At 39.3% G+C, this 20,354-nt stretch overlaps 1 protein-coding gene across 5 annotated transcripts; it reads right to left on the reverse strand.

The window, feature by feature from the left end:
- Positions 1–1,828: 1,828 nt before the first annotated feature.
- LOC120776091 (cytospin-A) lies at positions 1,829–16,412 on the reverse strand. Of its 5 annotated transcripts, none has more exons than XM_040106569.1 (12): positions 16,352–16,412; positions 6,096–7,166; positions 5,870–6,010; positions 5,441–5,617; positions 4,385–5,317; positions 4,179–4,322; positions 3,940–4,120; positions 3,718–3,866; positions 2,810–2,941; positions 2,555–2,747; positions 2,183–2,457; positions 1,829–2,110 (listed from the first exon to the last, which is right to left on the reverse strand). In XM_040106569.1, exons 2-12 carry the CDS (start codon positions 6,849–6,851, stop codon positions 2,021–2,023), a joined length of 3,171 nt encoding a protein of 1,056 aa, XP_039962503.1. In that variant the 5' UTR covers positions 6,852–7,166; positions 16,352–16,412; the 3' UTR covers positions 1,829–2,020. The 5 variants fall into 5 exon arrangements, with proteins under 5 accessions (XP_039962503.1, XP_039962504.1, XP_039962502.1 ...); XM_040106570.1 differs by lacking the exon at positions 16,352–16,412 and adding an exon at positions 15,781–16,227; XM_040106568.1 differs by lacking the exon at positions 16,352–16,412 and adding an exon at positions 15,688–16,227.
- Positions 16,413–20,354: the final 3,942 nt, after the last annotated feature.

Here is a 20,354-nt window from a genome sequence, read left to right on the forward strand (position 1 = left end):
GCAACGACATCTACTGACAAAATACGAAAAGACTTTTTCGATTACCCAAAATTTTATCATTAATACATGCAAAACCAAAACTTGTAAACCCTAAAACCAAATAAATAACTGTAATTACAACACAATATATATTTTTCTATTTATAAACAACTTTATCATTTTTTCATTCACTGCTAATGACGCCTAAATTTTAGGGAATTTTCAAAATTTTTTGAGTTTTTTCCAAAGTACGAGACAGGCTTTATAGAGAGACGCGTAACAAAGATTTTTTTAAATCAAATTTCAAAGGAATGGGTTAAGTAGACCTAGAACTATCATCTTAATCACCTCAAAAAAGTAGTTTCTGGAAAGGTGCGTTTAAAGTTTTACGTTAACGTTTACCGTTATAGTTGTCACCAAACTTAAACGACTATAACTTCGGAAATAGTTTAAAATTCTTTAAGGAAATTTTGAGTATCTAAACTATTGAATTATGAAACAAAATATAAATTTTCTCGAATTTCTAGTCAAGAATTTCAAACATATACAGGGGTGTTGTGGAATCTGATAGTTATCGGAATCAGAATTGAAATCGTTCAAAAAAAGTAGTAGGTGTCGTGAATTCAGTTATTATTGGTTTGATATTCGAAAAAGAATTTGTATCGGTTTTGGGTGTCACGGAAACCAATTTTATCGGTTTTGCTATCAGAAACAAAGCAAGAAGATAGTCGCTCACAGATTTGAAATGTAAGTTAAGAATACAAGTTATTTTATTATTTCGAATTAATTTATCTATTTCTATAGGGGAAAACATAAGTATCAAACACGAAATGTCTTAATTATTGACTTTTTGGAAAAAAAATCCGGATATCTAAAGATAATAGATTTACAAAACGTAATAAACGTAATTTAACTCCCAAATGCATTCGATAAATGTTATCTCTTAAAATCTTTCTTTAATTCGGAACTCGTTAAAAGCCTTAATGTACTCATTTGCAAGTTTTGTCACCTTAGTAAACAGCTGATTCGAATACTGGTTTTGCGTATGTTCGAAAAGACGAAAATCCAAACAGATTCTGTGACACCCTTGGAAATCAGAATTGGTTTTCAACTCTGACAGCGAAGCAATTCTGTCTTGGATTCCACAACACCCCTGATATTTACAAAAGGAAATAGGATTTTAGTGATTCTTTTTTTATTTTTTAATAATCGTGAAAATAAACTCTTAAATATATTTGTTTTTTTATATTTGTATATGTACATACAGTTGATTACTTTTTTCACATAAATTAGTTTCCACTACATTTTTCGAAATCTTTTCTCAAACCCTTATTTGACTTTTGAATACGCTTCACCTAATCTTTTACTTCCTTCTACATTTACTGCAATGTGGTTTTGCAATTATTTTTCTGTGTATCATTTGCGCCTAATTGTATGCTACAAAACAGTAACGCAGAGAAACGCTTAAACAACAAAAACATTTTTCAGTTTTTTTCTCAAATGACATTACGTATCTGTCAGTTTGTACAAAAACGAACTAGTTCTGAGTGTGTAAGATATCGGCCTTTTCTCCCCAAGAAGCTACTCATGTACCATTGCATATGGCTGCCTTACAAGCTGTAAAATTTTTTCATTTGTGTAGGATATTATAGTTTCGGCGCAACTTTTATTTTTTTGTTTAAATTTTAAATGAAATATCTCCCGTTTTTTTTCTAATATATTTCTTTTATTCAATAAATTAAATATGTGTAAATTACAATAATAATAATAATGCGAAAAAAACACTATGGAACAAGAGTGTGATAATAAAGTGTGTATGTATTACGCCATTGCCACTAAATAATGTGTCTATCAAGTATACAGCATACTGCGTTAAGTCTTAGTTTTTCCCATTTTCATTCACGCTCACTACATTGCCATCCGCGCATACCGCCCTAACAACACACAGCAGGAAAGCGCAAATATAAGCATTTGTTGCTGTCCAACTTAGCTCACAACATAGTGCAAGTGCGCATGTGCGTGTTTGTCATGGCACTCACGTCTACGTTTCGAAATGTTTGTAAATTGCCGTTACGTAGGACATCACCTGCGTCCAGTCGGGCCGCTCGAGCTGACACATGTCGTTTATATTCTGTGAATTGGGCAAATCGGGTGGTTAAAATGTGCATTTGTGTGCGTTTATGTATGTGTGTAGGTGTCTTACCAAGGTCGTTTGTATGCCCACAGATTCGGCCGCCGCAAACGCCAGGGAGAAGTTGCGTCGCTTGTTGGTCGGATTGAGCGTGTCGTAGGGTATACGATCCGGCAGATAGGAATGTAGTATTGCACAGAGCGCTAAACCGTCATTCCAGGACGAACTGAAATTCGTTATGTCAATATTGCGATAGCCGACTGTTTTGTTTTGACACCATTTCAGCAGCGCATTGCGTTTTGAGCCGCCGTTTTTCGCCAGCATATTCAACGGATCCTTGCGTTCGCCTGCAAAAAAGAGAACGCAAATATAAAATATAGTATTTTGACATAAATTGCACATTGTGTAGAAAGCTGTTTGTATATGTGTGTCTGATTTACTCACCACTTAGCAGCGATTTGCTCGATACACTGTTGAGGCCACTAAAGTGATGCAGGTTCGAAACTAAGCTAGTTTGTGTTGTTGTTGCTGGCGTTTGTTGTTGTTGGTGCTCGCGCAGCGGTCCTTTGGCAGGTATATTGTTGACGGTATTACTGTTTGTAATGCTGTTAATGGTTGTTGTAGTTGGTAGACGCACCTAAGCAAAACGATCAAAAAACTCTAAACTAAAACAGTAACAACAAAATAATTGCTACTCACATTCTCAGTCCAGTCGTTATTCGTTGTATTATTGCCAATGACCGGTGGCAGTAGATTGCCCGTTATCTCCGGTGTAGCGCTATTTAAGCTAGATGTGGAACTGTAATGTGACTCAGTTTCTTCGACTTTGGGCTAAAGGTGAAAGTGGAAAGGTATAAATTTTAACAAATTCGAAAATCTGTTCCGTTCCCATGACAGATGGGTCCACGTAAGCGGAATGAAGCCGAATTTATATTCGCTCAAGGACTGTCAACTGGACAGCATTACTCCAAATTACTTCAGGTATGTTTTCTTGCCGCTAAAACCACAACAAGGTGAGCTCTTCCAAAAACTTTGAAAACTTTCATTTTCTGCCAACCAATTGTGCTGGCTTCGCTGTCTCTCTATCTACCTTTACACTAATTCGCAAACCTTAAATTTCTTTTCCGATAAGTATTCTTACTTCCACTATCCATTGACAAATTTGAGAGAAAAAATCTTCAATCAAAACCCAAAATGTAACAGAACTATCTAAAGCACAGTTTTCTTCTTGGAAGCTTTCGAAATCTGTGTTCATCGCTTTTAGTCGCTGTTGTTGTTGTAGTGGCAGAATTATGCCGAGTTGACAATCCTTGGATGGATAAAAATCCGGGCCCGTTCCGGTTACGTAGACCCGACTGACGTTGGAACGCCGCTTTTAGTCGTCGTTTCTAAAGCCGGCGCAAATGATCTTGACAAAGTATCATTCATTGAGGATCAGTTGCATACAAAAATAGAAGTAACAGTCGAATTTTTATAGTAAGAGTTTCAGAGAGAGTATTTCAAGCAGCTTTAAAAACTGTTATTGTGTCGACAAAACTAGCTAGAATCGTTGGGGAATCTTTCATTTTTGTAGAACACTATACTAGTGCCTGTTACCTACAACCCACCTTATTGTTTTCAATGCTCTCGATAAGCGTCTTCACCGACAGCCGCGAGTCTTGCCGATTCAGACTGCTGCCGATTTTACTGCGCCGCGAAGCCATTTCTTGTTGGACAGTGGTCAGCACCGATTGCTGCGTTTCATTCTGTTGCATTTCTGTAATTTATGTTTAAAAGTGAAAACAGTTAGACGACTTCCGGAAATGTTTTTTTCTTTATTTGTATAAAACCTTGACGCTTACGTTGTTTTGTCAGCTTCTCTATTTGCTGCTCCAGCAGTCGTATCTTCTCCTTTTGCGTTTTGTTGTCGAGCACCAGCTGTTCGCGCGCACTCAACGCTTCAGTCTTAAAATCATTGGCCACCCGCACCGTCATTAGCAAGTCCGACTGGAACTGTTGCCATTCCTCTGCCTGAAAAGAAGCTGCCGTTCAGTGGAAATGCGTTACATGTCTTTTGCAGTGTCGTTACCTCCTGTTTGCGCAGCTTCACTTCCTCCTCGAGCTGTTTTTCGGTCGCATTCAGTTTACCCTCCACGTCGCCCAAATGCTTCTGCGTCTCGCTGAGTAGGTTTTGTAACTGTTGCTTGTCTTCCAAGTGACATTTGCATTGCACCTATCAAATTGTCATACAATCAATATGGAGAGTTGGAAATACATCGTAAGCACCACACTTACCTGCAGTTCGTTGGTGCTATCGACTAGCTGCTGATGCTCGCCGCTCAACTTGTCCTTCTCCTGTTGCAACTGCTCCAGCCGATATTCCAGATGTGAGACGGCACACTTGGCATTATTCTTTGCGACCTTGCACTCCTCAGTCACGCCGGACAGCTGTTCTTTGATTCGTCGAATTTCTGCCTGACTGCGCGAATACTGATTCTGCAACTCGGCCACGCGCTCCTCCAACGTATCCTTCTCTTTGCGCGCCGCGTCCAATAAATCGGTAAGATCGGTTTTTTCACCACGCGCCAAATCTTGCTCCAACTCTTCGATTTTTGAGCGTGCATTCTCCAGCAGCGTGCTCAGGCGATTTATCTCGATGCTGCGCTGTGAGATCTCCTCTTTGGCCTGTGTTAGTTGCGCTTCAATTTGTTTGCGTTCGGCATTCGCCGCATCGACGGTGGAGTCCAGCAGCGCATTGCGTTCGCGCATACGTGTACAATCCGCCAAGGCGGCCTCCAGCTGTTGACGTAACTCCTGCAATTCAGCATTGAGCTCCTCCTGCTTGACGAGTATCGCTTCGCGTTCTTCCTGCGATGTCTTAATCAGATCGAGTAGCTTACGTTCGCGTTCAGAGGAGCTGATTTCGGTGCGTAGCGTGTTGATTTGTGTGCGCGAATCATTCAGTTTCTCAGTTTGGCGACACAGTGTCTGAAAGAGCACATCCTTCTCTTCGGCTAAACGTTCGTTCTCCGCCTGTGCATCACTCAACTGGGCCTGCAAATCGGCTAGCTCTTGAAGTGTGGCCTGCAGTTCTTCATTGGTCGAATAGTGCGTCTCCTCCATTTGTATGATCTTATCTTGCAGGCAGGCGACGGAAATTTCACTTGATGAGGAGTGCTTGTCCCAATCGGGCGTGAGACAGGGTGTGCCCACGTCATTGTCGGTAGTCTACAAGCCGTGGAAGAACAGTTAAAATTGTTTATAAATCAATAATGTAAAATATTTTTATTTTTGAAAACCTTCCGCTGAACGAGAAGGTTGGACAAACCAATAGACTATTGGTCAACTTACACTTGGCAGCGCAATTGAAGCCGGCGCCGAACTATGCAATCGCTGCGAGTCTTGTATGATTTGGTGTTTCTCCGCGTCTGATAATGGCGAGTTGACAACATCACGCAAACGATTGCGCAACGATTCATTCTCGTACTTGAGATTTGTCACCTCCAATTGACTTTTCTCGTGCTGGCTCTGTGCGCAAGAGGAAGAAAAAAAAATAATATGAAAATACGACGTTGTGGCATGCCATTTAAAGTGTCGGCGTTAATTAAATCACACTACTTGCAGCTGACAATTAAATAACTGTAAATCACCTGCACTATGCAAAGTTGCATTGCGGTGCAGAAATAGCGCAAACAGCTTGATTGTTGTTGCTGTGTGTATTTACCAGAGATTTACAGTTATTTAATGGCGATATTCTTCTGCAAAAAATTGATCCCCCACCTGCATCTTGAGCAGCTCCGCCTTCAATTTACCCACTTCGGCCTGATACGGCAGCAGCTCGGCAATGCGCGCTTCCAGCAATGATTTTTCGTGACCCAGACGCTCCAGCTGCGCCTGCAGATCCTGCATTTTGTTGTTAGCCTGCCACGAGGGTGTCGAAAACATTATTCGAATTTGAAACAAATTAAGTAAATGTTTTTGTATCCGTATTGTTATACTGACGTACCTCTAACAATTGTTGCTGATGTTGTTGTTGCTGTTGCAATAGTTGCTCGTTGTTAATGAATTGCTGATAATTGGCCGCATTCAACTTGTACAAATCTATGCCCGCTTCGGCTGGCGTCGGCAGCGCCACTTGCCCAATGGACGCGCTAATCAATTCGCCGCCGGTGGTATAATTGTTATTGGTTGCTGCGGCGGCGGCGGCTGCTGCAGCTGTATTAACCGCGGAATTGTGACTTCCCGGCGCAGCGGCTATTGTCGTCATTACATTGCCAACTGGTGCGGCAGCGACCACGACTTCAGCGCGTGCTGGGGGCACTTGTGGCTGCGCTGTCGCTGTCGTTGGCAATTGTTTTGGCTGCTTCTGACCCTTCTTGCCGGTGCCGGCGACCTTTGGCTTCTTGTGTGGCAAAGTATTGGCGCTGTTGGCGCCGCTCAGCTGCGCTGCGTTGCTATTATTGTTGGCGTGGCGCAGCGACTCCGGTGTGCGACTGCGCGTGCGCGCTGCTAGTGGTGTAACGATATTCAAATCACCGTCGCCTACGTCGACGCCGCGTTCTGTGATCGGATCGATGGGCGGATAAAATGTGGCTGTGTTGGCGGCTGCGACGGCCGTCGGTGCGGCGGGCTCCTGACTGCTGCTGCCGACCGTATTCAGCGATGTGGTGGACTGCGATTTGTGACGGCTGTTGGAGGAGGAATGCTTCGAGGAGCCCGAGGGTCCTTGCCCTCTGCGGAACAACGATTTCAATTTGATCATTGTGTTTTAAATACAGTTACGAGTTAATTAAATTTAGTTTTGGGAGTGGGAACTTGTGGGCGAAGGAGAGGTGCGTGGGCTGCTGATGCGAAATTGTGCGTTCTTTGCTAGTTGCTAGGATGGTGCGCCTTTTTTGCGCGTAATTCGCTTTTATTTGAAAATTATGCAACGTTTTACACTTCAAATGTTTAATGTCTTTTCTTAATTATCTGCTAATCGTGTCTTTTAGCAATTTAATTTTCATTTTTTACGGTAATAAAATTATCTGACGAGTCTTTGTTTTAGGCTGTTTGCATTCGTTCATTGTCGTTTTTTCTGAATTACGAGAAAAAATTTGTATGAAATTATTTGCTAAAACGCTGTGCACATTGGTCCCTTAGGAGTTTTCAATAGAAAGATTCTGTGAAAGATTAATGGTCCTTCGCGCGTTGGACACGGCGAATATCGCATTCGATGGAACGATGAGCTGTATGAGTTATACGACGACATAGACATAGTTCAGCGAATATAGAGACAATGGCTAGATCATGTCGTACGTATGGACTAAAACACTCCAGCTCTGAAAGTATTCGACGCAATACCCGCTAGGGGAAGCAGATGAAGTGGAAGACCTCCACTCCGTTGGAAAGACCAGGTGGAGAAGGACCTGGCTTCGCTTGGCATTTCTAATTATTGCCACGTTGCGGAAAGAAGAAACGACTGGCGCGCTGTTGTTGACTCGGCTATAATCGCGTAAGCGGTGTCTACGCCAGTAAAGAAGAAGAAGAAGAACCCCTGCCTTAAAATTGTTATTTTTGTGAAGTAAATAAAACCCAGTGATGTTAAGCTCTCATCACGCAATAGCATTATCACATCCATCGCTCAGTTTTCATTTTGCTTGCCTTCAATGGGTTAATCAAAGCAAAGCACAGCACAATAATTTGATTGTACTCGAATGAATGACCATGCAACATGCACGAGTATGACAATAAGTAGCATTGTGGCATTGTGTGTTGTCTCCATTTTCGTATCACATCGACATTTCACAAGCTGAAACCGCTGACTTCGGACCGGTATAGCGTATAGCTGCCATACAAACTGAGCGATTGGACTCAAGTGCTTGTATGGAAAGCCTTTTCATTTGACGAGATATCTCCACGAAATTTGGCATGGGTTATTGCTAAGGCAATGGGCGCAATAGAGCTTAGGTCGCGGTGTATACCTCATTCTCCAATCGAATGGTGTAATCTTTGAAGAAATTGGGCAGGTCGGATCACTGTAGCATATAGCTGCCATACAAACTGACCGATCGGTATCAAGTTCTTGAAAGGAATTTGTGAAGGGTCTTTTAGGTGAATTTAAAGTTTTTTCTTGTTCTATACTATGCTATGCTCTAAGGAATGCACCTGTGAAGGGTTTTTATTATATATATGAAATTCTTAGGCGATCATTGATTGATTTTTCACGACCCTGCTAAAAAATCTACTTTTTTTTACGATTAATATAATAAATTTAAAGAAAGTTAAGTTTTAATAATTCGCTACAGGATTTGCCAATCCTATTGTATGTACACGCGTATGTAAACAGGAAGGCTAATAAAAATAAATAAGCTGAAATCCAAACGGCGCTGTGTCGAGCATAATTAATAAGAACGTGCTGACGATCGAAAATTGGCGGAAGAGCGCTTTTGCGACAACGTCTGCTTACGTATATGAGTGTGTATGGGAAAACGACGTAAGACTGTCTTAAACTGCGCAACCTTATTGTTCAATAAACAATGTGTGGTGGTGTGGCAGAAAAATAAATGATGGAAACTATTCGACAGAATAGAGATAAAAAAGCGCTTAAATCGACTTTTGGGCGATAACAGTGGTAGCTAAAAATAAAACAAAACTGCAAGCATAGATAAAATGCGAGGGGATTTTTGTTCATATTTTTTAAATTCATTCAAGCATATTTTATTTGCGATTTTCTACTTCTGAGCTCAAATATTTGTAACCACAATTTTTTCACGCGCTTTGAGTTAGCGCAAATCCGCGATGGTCACTGGCAACCACATGATTCCGCCAATTCAATGTCAGCGTCGTCGTTTTTTCGTGCTTAATTACTCCTGAGCCATATCTGGTGGCAATCGTGTTGCTGTTTTCTAATTGACGTTCTACGTCCCAATGAAAAACGTAAAAACATGTGATTTTTGTATAGGTCTATATGTATTTGGATTGATCACCACCTGCGCATAATAATCATACGTCTTGGTGCTTCAATTCCAATCAGTAATACATTAACAAAATTTTATACATACATACATACTTATGTACGCATGCATTTCTATGTTAATCTAATGTTTTTTTTATTATTATTTATATTTTTACACTAATTTGTGCTCTTGCTGGCATTATTGCTCTTTGGTTGCACACTCTGTGCATGGCTGGAGCACACACACACATGTATACCTGTATGTAGTTACATACTATGCATGTGCTGAAATTACTCAGGTGAAGCGTTGTGCTCATTTACGCTAATATTCGTTACTTTCCTCGACATTTTTTGTCTTTTAAGTAATTTATTTGTGCTTATTTTGGTGATTTTTTTTTTCTTTTTAATCATTGACTCGAGTATTTGCTTTTCTTTTAATGAGTCAAATGGCAGACACAACAGCTACTTTGTGTGTCATTAGCCATAGGCAAGTCTTGCAGCTATTGGTAATGGACGAAAGCAGCGGTTGCCAAACTTTTCACTGATATATCTATTCGTAATGGACGAAACCTTTCACTGACGCATCCGAATGCCACTAGAAAGTACTGCAAGAAAACAGACAATAGTCAAACCCAAGTAATATTCGAGTGTGATAATAAGGTAACCGCTCAACCTGCTTGTACATACGCGAACTAGTCGCTCAGTTTTTGAGATATCGATCTGAAATTTTGCATACGTTGTTTTTTCCTGAAGAATCTGCTTATTTGTCGAAATTGCCAATATAGGGCCACTGTAGCATATAGTAGTCATACAAACGGACCGTTCAGAATCAAGTTTTTGTATGGAAAACTTTTTTATTTGACGAGAATACGCAAGAAATTTGGCATGAGTTATTGTCTAAGGCGATAATACAACCTCCGAACAAATTGTTTCGATTGGACCACTATAACATATAGCTGTCATACAAACTGGCCGATCAAAATCAAGTTCTTGAATGGAAAACTTTTTTATTTGACGATATAGCTTCACGAAATTTGTCGCTGATTTTTGCCTAAGGCTGAACAGATTTTGTTCAGATGGGACCACTATAGCATATAGCCATATAAACTGAACGGTCAAAATCAAGACAAAGATCTTTTTTTTGCTTTTCAGGCGTACTTTGGGAACCACTGCGTGCCGGTAAAGCAGTTAGTCATACAAAAACACTTACTTGTATGTACATATGTATGCTTGTTGGTGTGCAGTGATAGATAGCCTACTACTAACCCATTAAAATATACGGTCTAAAGAATTTTTGTACGTATGTATGTATGTCCCCTATGTAGTTGACGGAATAAAAGGTTTCTCTTTCAAACACAGAGATAATACTTTGATGTTGTCTGAGGAACCCACTTAGGTAGCAAGTAAATCACTATTTCAAATTTTCTACACATTTCGTTCGCATTATGTTCAAAATCGGTTCCATGCTTTACAAGCACATGCAGCGAGCGGTTCAAATCCACTTGTGTATGTATGTATGTATGTAAGATTTCAATTTATATATTCTCTTTGCCACTTTTCATATTCCACACTTTTCGTATTTGGCATTTGCTTTTCACTCTGCTTGTTCTTATTGCAATACTTATCCTTCTTTAAAGTATAGCTTTTGTTGACTCCAACGTTGCAACCAGCGCGCTAAGTGCAGCGGCAGCCAAATAAACAAGCTTTACAATTGCAGTAGTGCTCTTCGCACCGCTTCGTGCCGCCCCGCACTCAATGTACTTGTTGCTGTCGTAGTGCAGCCACCGCTTGCCGCGCTGCTAGCTTATAGTCTCCACACAGTTAGCGTCATGACACACTGCAGGCTCCATGCAACTCTGGCTGTGGCTCTGACGGCTTTGACTCCATTGTTAATGCTCTGTAAGCTTTGTTTTATTATACAGTATGGCCCGCACTAGCATTTTCACTTCGACACAGTGCTGACGGATATGTCTATGCAATTGTTGTTGCTGCCACTGCTACTTTGTATGCTTCCCTTGCTTGATTTATGCAGCAATAATGGCTGTTTGTAGCGCTTGTTCGTAATAAATACGAGTACTTTCTTATGAGATACTGACTTTTCCTTCATCACTGCCTGTTTTCTTTCTGTATTCTGCTTTTAACATGATTCTCATGTGACTTACACATGTATAGCAGCTGGCAGCTACTCTTGACCTAGCTGTGTTTTGAATAAAAGATTGCATTTGGAGAAATCCTCAGGCGGAGCGAATGAAATCTGGGCAGAAGAATGAGAAACCTATATATAGTTGAACTATTTTGACTGGAATGGTGCTTGAAAGTCTCGAGTGAAGGCAAAACACTTCTCTATTCCGAACTTCAACGGAGACAATCTTCGACGCGACGTAACAAAAAGAGTTCTATTCGTAGATCTAAAGCTTACAACGCGTGATCAATGTGTGGGGCTTGAGTTACATAACTCTTCTTGCGATTCCGACTGAGTTATTTATTTGTCTTGGTTTTTTTCTGAATGCATAAAATGTCCGGTTTCTATTATCCATCATGATCTCTCGACGCTTGGTATATCCTGAACAGAATATACTAAGTTTGCCACTGGAGGAGTGCAGAATATACCTAGCAACTACGATATGCGAAAGTTAATTAGTTCCAATTCAAAACTGCTTGAGTCTGTCTTAAGTCCCACTTAGTTTAAGTTTTTTGATTCACATTATTCTTATTTCTTTCGTTGCAGATTGTTTCTATCATCTAGTTTGACGACTTTTAACAGCTTTGCAACAGCTGCTTAATGAGACCAAGACAGTAGGGTCTTATAATGAATAGACTCAAGTTTCGTTTGAAGTTATCGGACTTTTTTTGAAACACACAGAAGAAATCGTCAGACCTTATTATGTATCAGTCTGACGAGCTACGTCTGTTCAGTCATGAATGTCTGTCTGTCTGTACGATGCACACGTTTTTTACCGCCCCTGAAATACGTGTTTGTCGAAACCACCTATATCTATATACCTGTTCACCGATTACCACGACAGCCGGTTCTACGCACCGGAATTGACCCGGATTTTGTCCGGCCAGGGCTGTTTTTTGGCGATCTAACCTCGTTTGAATCGGTGAGTATTAATTTTAAATATTATCTGTTTCCAAAAAAAAATGGGTTTTAACTATTTTTATCTGGACAATGACTATCAACTCGGCACCATACCTTAAATTATTTCTGGAATGTTTTCTACCATTACAACAACAGCAACATCGTTCAAAATTATGTTCTTGTAATGAAATCTCTTTTATTTGACAAGAACTGTTTATTCTTCGCTTTTTATAAAGAATTACATATATAAGTTTGTACTAGTTTTGTAGCCTGTCTGACAAGTTTCGAAATTCACCCACAAAACAAATTAGAGAATTTATACAATTTACAAACGAAAAATTCACGTGAAATTTGAGGTTAGGACGCGTATTGAACAGTCCACCCATATTCCTGCGATTTTTAATTGTTTTTTGCGTTGTAGTGCTTAAGTAGTGCTTCCTTTTTAGCGGTTTTGTAGTGAAAGTAAAGCAGCCAATGCTTGAAGAGCGTGATTGAAAGCTTCAAAATTTAAAATATGCCGAAAAAATCACTATAAAAATTTTCGCAAATAAAATATGTAAGCGTCCACTTGCTCTGGGCAATTCCGCACGTGTGGATTAAGTGTAAACCATATAAATGATTGATTGAATGAATGCTTGAGTTGATTACTTGAAAATGTTATGACACCAAATTTGGTTTAAGCGGTTTATTGTGCATAGACAATACATATAAGCTTGTAAGTTTATCTTTATGCGAGCATACGTTTAAGTAGGCGGAGATACCGTTGAAATGGAGACAAGCGAATCGATAAGCAAGTAAAGAAGAAATACGTTGGAGGTTAATAAAACCCTCCAATTGGCTTGTAATAAAAGTAGTAAGCGCCTACAGACATAAATACATGCCGCCAACTATTTGTGAACTCGTTCTACAAATTGTATGTAAATGGAAAATTTCTAAGAACTCAAAGCAACGAATAAAAAAGTTGAGTCGTAAAAAATACCAGAAAATGTGGACTGATAAGTAAGGGCGTAATAAAATTAAATTAAAAGTATTAAAGCTACATCAAAGACAGTTTAAAACGGCAAGGACGCTGTGGAGCCAAAACAAGCTTATTCGTCGCAGCAATGCAACGCATGACCTTGAGCGCTTTGCAAGTCCAAAAGCCAACATTTTCCATTTTTGGACCTTGTAAATCAAAACAAACTCATTTGCATACACAAAAATTCAAAACCTGAATTTGTTGTTGTAGCAATACAACAAAAACCAAACTGCGTATTATTTCTTACATAAAAGTAAAAAGAAAAAAGTTTCTTTAAACCGCACAGACAAAACGCTGCGCAACTTTGGCGCTTATTTATCCATATTTTTGTTGTTGTTTTTTTATTGAATTTTGTAATGGCTTTTTGTTGCATAAATTATTGATTTCTAGTGAAACTTCGCAGGCAAGTGGCAAACAATAAGTAAATAACAGTAAGAATGAGCGAGTTGGTCGCTCAGGTGCGTAAGCGCGCCGAGATGTTTTGTTGTTTAAGAATATTAAATGCTTTTCAGTTTCATTTTATTTACACATCAGCTCATCTCTGTACATAGACTTGTCACTCTTTCTAATACATACATACATTCATACATATGTACACTCATATTCGTGTGTTGCTTGATATCTTCCATGCCATCATAAATCATATACATATGTATGTATATAGTCATTTACTCATAAAGCAACCGACAACAAGCTGAAAACCACAATTCATAAGGCAGCTAAGATTAACGCTAATGAATCAGCGTTGAGCGAAGGGCGCAGCAAATAGACAAGACAGTGGAGCGAGTGTGCGCAGCGCAGCGCGAGAGAAGTGACAGCTGCTGTTTGACAGCTGTTGCGCATAAATGTGTTATCTATTAAACTCCAGTGCGGTTTTTCCCTCCGATTTCTTTAAAAATTTAGGAAGAGCGGAATATATTTGCTTGGAATAGCAAGCCTAAACTAATAATTTGAAATGAGGTTTTCATTACGTGCTTAAAGTTTTCCCTTGTTAGCTTTGAATGCAACTGCCTATCATTTAAATTGGGCTATCTCAAAACATTTCTATGCTAAGAGCCTGAGAATCTTTAGTACTGTTCTTGTTGTTGTTTTAACGATTATTCAATCCCCGTTAGGATGGTAAGGATTATCTAAGTTAACGTCGACGTCATCTAACGGGAGGCCCAAGAAACGTGCTGTTTCGACGGGATCGGACCAAAGGGTGTCAGATGAGTGGAGACTCATTGCACGCAGGACATACATATGTTGGATATGTTAGACCCCGACATATTCAACATATATGGACAAGTAGGAGTTTAACCTGCTCCAATATCCAGAACGAAGCTGCGCAAGTGTCACTCTCGTTTCTCGCGGCAACTCGAGCTCTTCTTATGCAATGGGTGGTGATTTCACTCCAAGAACTCCATTCACTGCAAGGGAGTCAGTAAAGGTGTTGATAGCTCCGCTGTGAATGACGGTCAGAGTTTGTCGAAAGTTAGTTGCGTCCGAAGTCCGGTCGGCATATTGTTCGATGTCGTCGACGTAATTGAGGAGAGACCTCTTGATGTTCCTAGGAGGAGGCTGCAGGAGGGGTGGTTTCTGCAAAAACATCCCAGCAGGATCTGGGTTTGCGCATGCAAACATAAATCAGCTGTTCTTTATTACCACCAATAATTACGCCACATAATTCCAAGGTTTTTTCTTGGAGAACCGATTTTGTTGTTCTATTTTGCTTTTGTCATGCAGGCAAGGATACATTTGCACTGCCTCGTTTAATTTCTAATTTATTTCTTGCGAAACTGCCGTATGCAACAACTTGAGAGTCCGTCTATCGGATTCTTCTACGGTAGAGTACCCATGGTCAATATGTCGCTCTCCATATAAATGCACATATTCAACTCAGTGTCAGTCAGTTGCATACTATTCCGCTACGGAATCAACGTACCCATTCTAATGACGCCTTCTGTCAATATGTTTCCATTTCAACAACGTTTTGAGTAACCCTAATGCAACATTTTGTAAATAAGAAGTTGCAAGCTTCGACTCACGTTTTAATTGCACCTTGTGACGGTTCTACCCATTTTAATGAATATTCAAAGCCTGCTTTAGTGATCACATATCCCTGACGTTTCAAAATTAAGAAGTCAACGCGAATACGAACAACAACAACAATAACAATAACTAGTGCTGCGAGATGAGTCAAGGGCTGTCGCTAACAAGCATAGTGAAGACTGTTTGCTCATAGGGCGGGTTTTGCTTGCGCTGCCTCGATCAGTGGGGTGGCAGGGCTGTCGGTTTTTTGGTACACGACATTGAGAGCGCATGAACGAATGCAAAGTTGTGTATTATTTGCCTTTGAAGTTCATTTTAGCAGCTGATGTACTATTTTTTCGCTGGCATTAAGAAGAGAGTAGTCTAAAAACACGGCCATTAATGTTTTTCATGTTGCTTAGCGATTTCATTGCATGACTAGGCTTCGTTAATGCCAGCGCTTCGTGGAGCAATCATGTCACACATACGAAATTTCACAATTTAATTGCTGCTAGAGTAATTTTCGCAATATTTTCACTCGCTTTTTGTACTTTGCTTTCTGTTGTTGTCACACAGTTGTAACACGCACACTTTATGTTCGGCATTTACCGATGCCTGTCGTTTAAATTTATATCATTTATTACAATATTTCATGTTGTTGTTTGTACTGCTGCGCTAAACAAACAGTCAGAAGGTTCGAGCACTTCACACGCATTAATGAATAGTAAGCAACAACGCCCGAAAAATGGCGAAAAATAAATACAAGTGAAAAACACGCGCACACGAAACCGAATGGCGTTGCACTGTCAGACGTCTTGACATTTCGGCGTTTATTAGTACGCGATCATCAAAACCAAAAAAAACACAGTTGAGAAAAAAGCAGGCTCAAAGCAAAGCCAACAGTAAGAAAAACACTAAAAATCAGTAAGTAAATATGGGTAAACGCAAACGAATTGCTGCTCGGGCAACAACGCGACGATCGGACTGCGCCAGAGCCAGCAAAAGAAACCGGTATACAAAATCAAAAGCGCACGAACAACAAGTACGGCTATGTATGTTGGGACATGAGCCAGGAACGGCGACAGTAATTGTACAACAAATTAAACACAATAAAAATATATACATATATGTATGTATGTATGTATATAGGGGATCGTATAGCGACCGTCAATGATCAAAACACAACAAACAATACAATTAACTTAGACGACCGACCGTTCGTTTGCTCACACAACCATTCGACCGCTCGTTTATCCAACAACTACATGGCGTCTACAAAACGATATCCGGTGCAAGTGGCGGCTCTCGATGGTTGTTAGCAGCCGATAGGTGTACTCTTTCCAACTCTACTACCCAACGACGATTACATTGGCGTGCATTTGTGTTGGTGTTAACTGAGCGAACCGGCAAAACTGGTTGGTGTTGCCAGATTGTTATTGTGAAGCCGCGTATTAAAGAAATTAACGACAAAATTCAATGTTTTAGGAAAATCAATCCCTATGCCTAATTGGAAGTAAATTCGGCAGTCTTGAGATCAGCCGCCTAACGATATGCCATGCACGATCAATTCCCGCGTTAGCTGGTTCTACGTACCGGAATTGACCCGAATTTCATCCGTTCAAGGGCTCTTTCGGCGATCTAACCCCGTTTGGATCGGTCAATTTTAGAATAGAATAAGAACCCATGCACGATAGGTGGTTTCAGCAAGAGGCGTTACATACCACCTAGCAGTCACCACTATGCATAGTTTGCAAGACCGGTTTTCAACGGGTTGTTTTTAAATAGAAGTGAGGTCAACGCCGATTGAACAAAAGTGCTAAGCATGTTCATTCATTTGCCTCTATACCTATGGAAAGTCGAGGTGGTGTTTTGAACTGTGTTATATTATTTTAATAATACAATCTGGCAACATCAAGTGCAGTGTTAAGCGCAATTGAGTGAAAGAAAGAGTCGTGTAAGAGCGCACAAACCAAACTTGCAATCGGAATGTTGATAAAACTACACCAATACATGTATACATAAACAAATACATACATATATATATGTGAGTGTGTAATGCAAAAGTGGTACGTGTGTGCCTGTAGGCGCTAACGAGGGTCACTTTACAGCAGGCAATTATCGGAGGAAACTAAAAGAAGTGTTAACAGAGAGAATGTTAATGGAATGAAAAGATGCATTGTCGCTTTTGATATTGTCACTAATAATTAATTACAAAACTCGAGCCTAAAGACAGGCACTACGATTGGTATTTTCTGAATTGGTTGCACTAACATTAACGCCACAGCTATTGATCGGCGCTGTAATGTCAATAACATATGTAATTGCTGTGAAATGTTAATGCTCCGTTACGTTGCTGTTAACGCTGCGTTGCGTTGCTGTTGATGCTCCGCTACGTGTGTTCTACAGTGGTGGACGCGAAAAAATATATATCACACTTTAAAGTTGTGAAATGCGAAGAGTGGTTGGCAAGAAATATTGCTTCGATCAAATAACTATGTAAATGGACTGCCTTTTACAATATCAACAGAAGAGTTGTGGCAACTAGGTAACAATAATCCGTTTATCTACTTTCTAGGGTATCCATTTAAAATTGTACTTTTTTCTCGTGTGTTAAAAAAATATCGCTCAGGTCTCACTACCTTTTGAAAGGTATAAAGACTGCGTCGAATAAAATTGTCCGTTACACTGATGAAAAAAACTTTAAACCTGCAGTCCGATTTTTATAAACTAAAATATTTTATTAAAAAAATTTATTTTAAATTTGAAAAACAGGAGAAGAAACCAAGAATTATGTTTTATTAATATTTTTTTTTTACCGGAACCCCGTTCATTAGTGCTTTTCTTTTAAAGTTTTGAAGGTCTTTGGCTGCTTTTTTTGTTGTCTTCATCTCCGTTTTTTCAAAGCCCTGTATCTCTCAATCGGTCTTAGTTCTGCACAGTTAGGTGGATTCGCTTTGCGATTTCGTTCTTGACGGCGTTTCTATCCGGAACTTTCTGTACTTTGTACGTCTCAGCCCAGCTTTCTTCTTCGTCCGCGTACGAAAGATTCTGAGAAGTCAGGCTTCCTCGCCAATTTCCTGGCCGAAATGCTTGGGTCTTTCTTGAAAATGGTCACAACGTTCTTCACCCTCTCACGATCTTCTTTTTACCAGAACCCTCTCTTCCTGTCAATAGGCACATCTTTCTTAAAGCGTTTAATAACGCGATAAATGGTTTTAGGGTTTGCCTCCACCACTTTCACCGATCAAAACCAAGCTAAAAATCTTTTTATACATTTTTATGCTATAAGAAATGTCCCTGTGTAGGGTATTATAGCTTCGGCGCAGCCAAAGTTAATTTTTTTCTTGTTTTGACTTTATGTTAAATGTGTATTTTTCACTAACGAGTAATCAGCTGTTCTCATGCAAGCCAGTTTGCTTTGTTGCCAATCATTTTGGGTTTCTCAACAAAAATTAAACAATGCATACACAGAAAGCTGCCAATTATTCTTAGCATTCTTGATTACATTCTAATTCGTAAACATTCTCCAATAATCGTCGCGAATTAAAAGCAATTACTCGAAGCGGTGTAATTATTTAATTAACATATTAAATACAAAGCAGGCATAGGTGAAAAATGAACAAATTCTTTAATTATTTATTAGAAATAGAAATGTGATGATTTAAAATGCCAGTAACACAAAGCAACAATAAAAATTTAATTCAAAACGGTTTAGAAAATGTTTTTGTAATTACTTTTATTACCTCGGTCCGCATTGGTGTGTTCTAGCGGTTATGTTGTTGGTATTTATGGCTGCAAAAAATAGTGTTGTGCCCGAAGAATCTAGTCGTATGTACATACTTTATGGTATATACCTACATACATACATGCATGTGTGTACATGTGTGTTTGTATGCAAGACTAGCAGCAAAGCAATAAATCCAAATCAACTCAACTAGGGAAAAAGTTATGGAACACGTTTTGCATTTTAATTATTACTATTTTGCATTATCTATACGTATTTATATGTATGTACACAGATATATGCAGACTTACATACATATGAATGTACATAAAAATACTTGCGTGTGTAAGTGGCGTCGAAATGCCACTATGTGTCAAGATGTGAGTGGTAATGTGCATTTTATGTTAAACAAATTGTTTTGTCTCGCTAATAGTTTTTGTATTATTTGTTGTTGCTTAATTGTTCATACAAGTATTTTTTTTAATTTTTCGCATTATGATTATTTTAGTATTTACATAATTGTATAAATGTAAAATGTTTGCATGCCATTTTTAATTATTTCTTCGTAATTTATGTGACAACTTGAATGTCGCGCTCCCGTTTAATGCAAGCGCCTTCTTTTTATGGTAAAACACTGACAGATGTGCTTGTTTATTAATTTATTTATTGTCTGATAAGAACAAATGGCAGGTTGCAAATTTATTTGCAGCAAAAAATATAAAACAAAAAAGCGTTAAATATAATACCCTTTACAGTTACACTTCGTATAGCATAAAACGGTATAAAAAGGTCGTTATATTGATTTTGATCGGATATTTTGTATGGCAGCTGTGTATATGCCACCAGGTTTGTTAAATAAGTTTTGTCGTTTGATAAGAAAAACACAATTTTATGATTCAAAATACACTTTATTCTTCAGTATAATCTCCCTGAACATTAATACACATGCTCCAACGATCATCCAATCTGTGGCTCCCATCCCAGAAGTGAGAGTCCGGAAGGTCTGCAAAATACGCTTCAATAGCCGTTATGACCTCTTCATTTGAAGAAAAGAACGCTTGCCACTCATAAATTTTTTGAGTTCTGAAAGCAAATGGAAGTCGCTGGAGGCCAAATCTGGTGAACACGGTGGATGCTCCAACAATTCGAACTTCAATTCATGGATTTTAGCCAATGTCAAAATGTTCTTGTGACACGGCGCATTGTCCTGATGAAAAAGGATTTTTTTCTTCTGCAAACCGGGTTTTTATATCATAATCAATATTCATCCAATCCACAAACAAAATTCCTCTCGCATCTCAAAAAACTGACTCGTTTCGGAGCCGAACAACCAGGTTCACACCGCTCTTTAGCCTCTTGTTTTGATTCAGGATCGTGGTGATGGAGTCAAGTCTCATCCATAGTAATGAATCGACACACAAAATCCACTTTATCCTTTTTAAAACGCTCCAAAGGTTGCTGAGAAAGTCGCATTCGAAAGTTTTTTTTGTTCCA

The sequence above is a fragment of the Bactrocera tryoni genome, chromosome 4, assembly GCF_016617805.1.
Source record: "Bactrocera tryoni isolate S06 chromosome 4, CSIRO_BtryS06_freeze2, whole genome shotgun sequence".
Taxonomy (NCBI): domain Eukaryota; kingdom Metazoa; phylum Arthropoda; class Insecta; order Diptera; family Tephritidae; genus Bactrocera; species Bactrocera tryoni.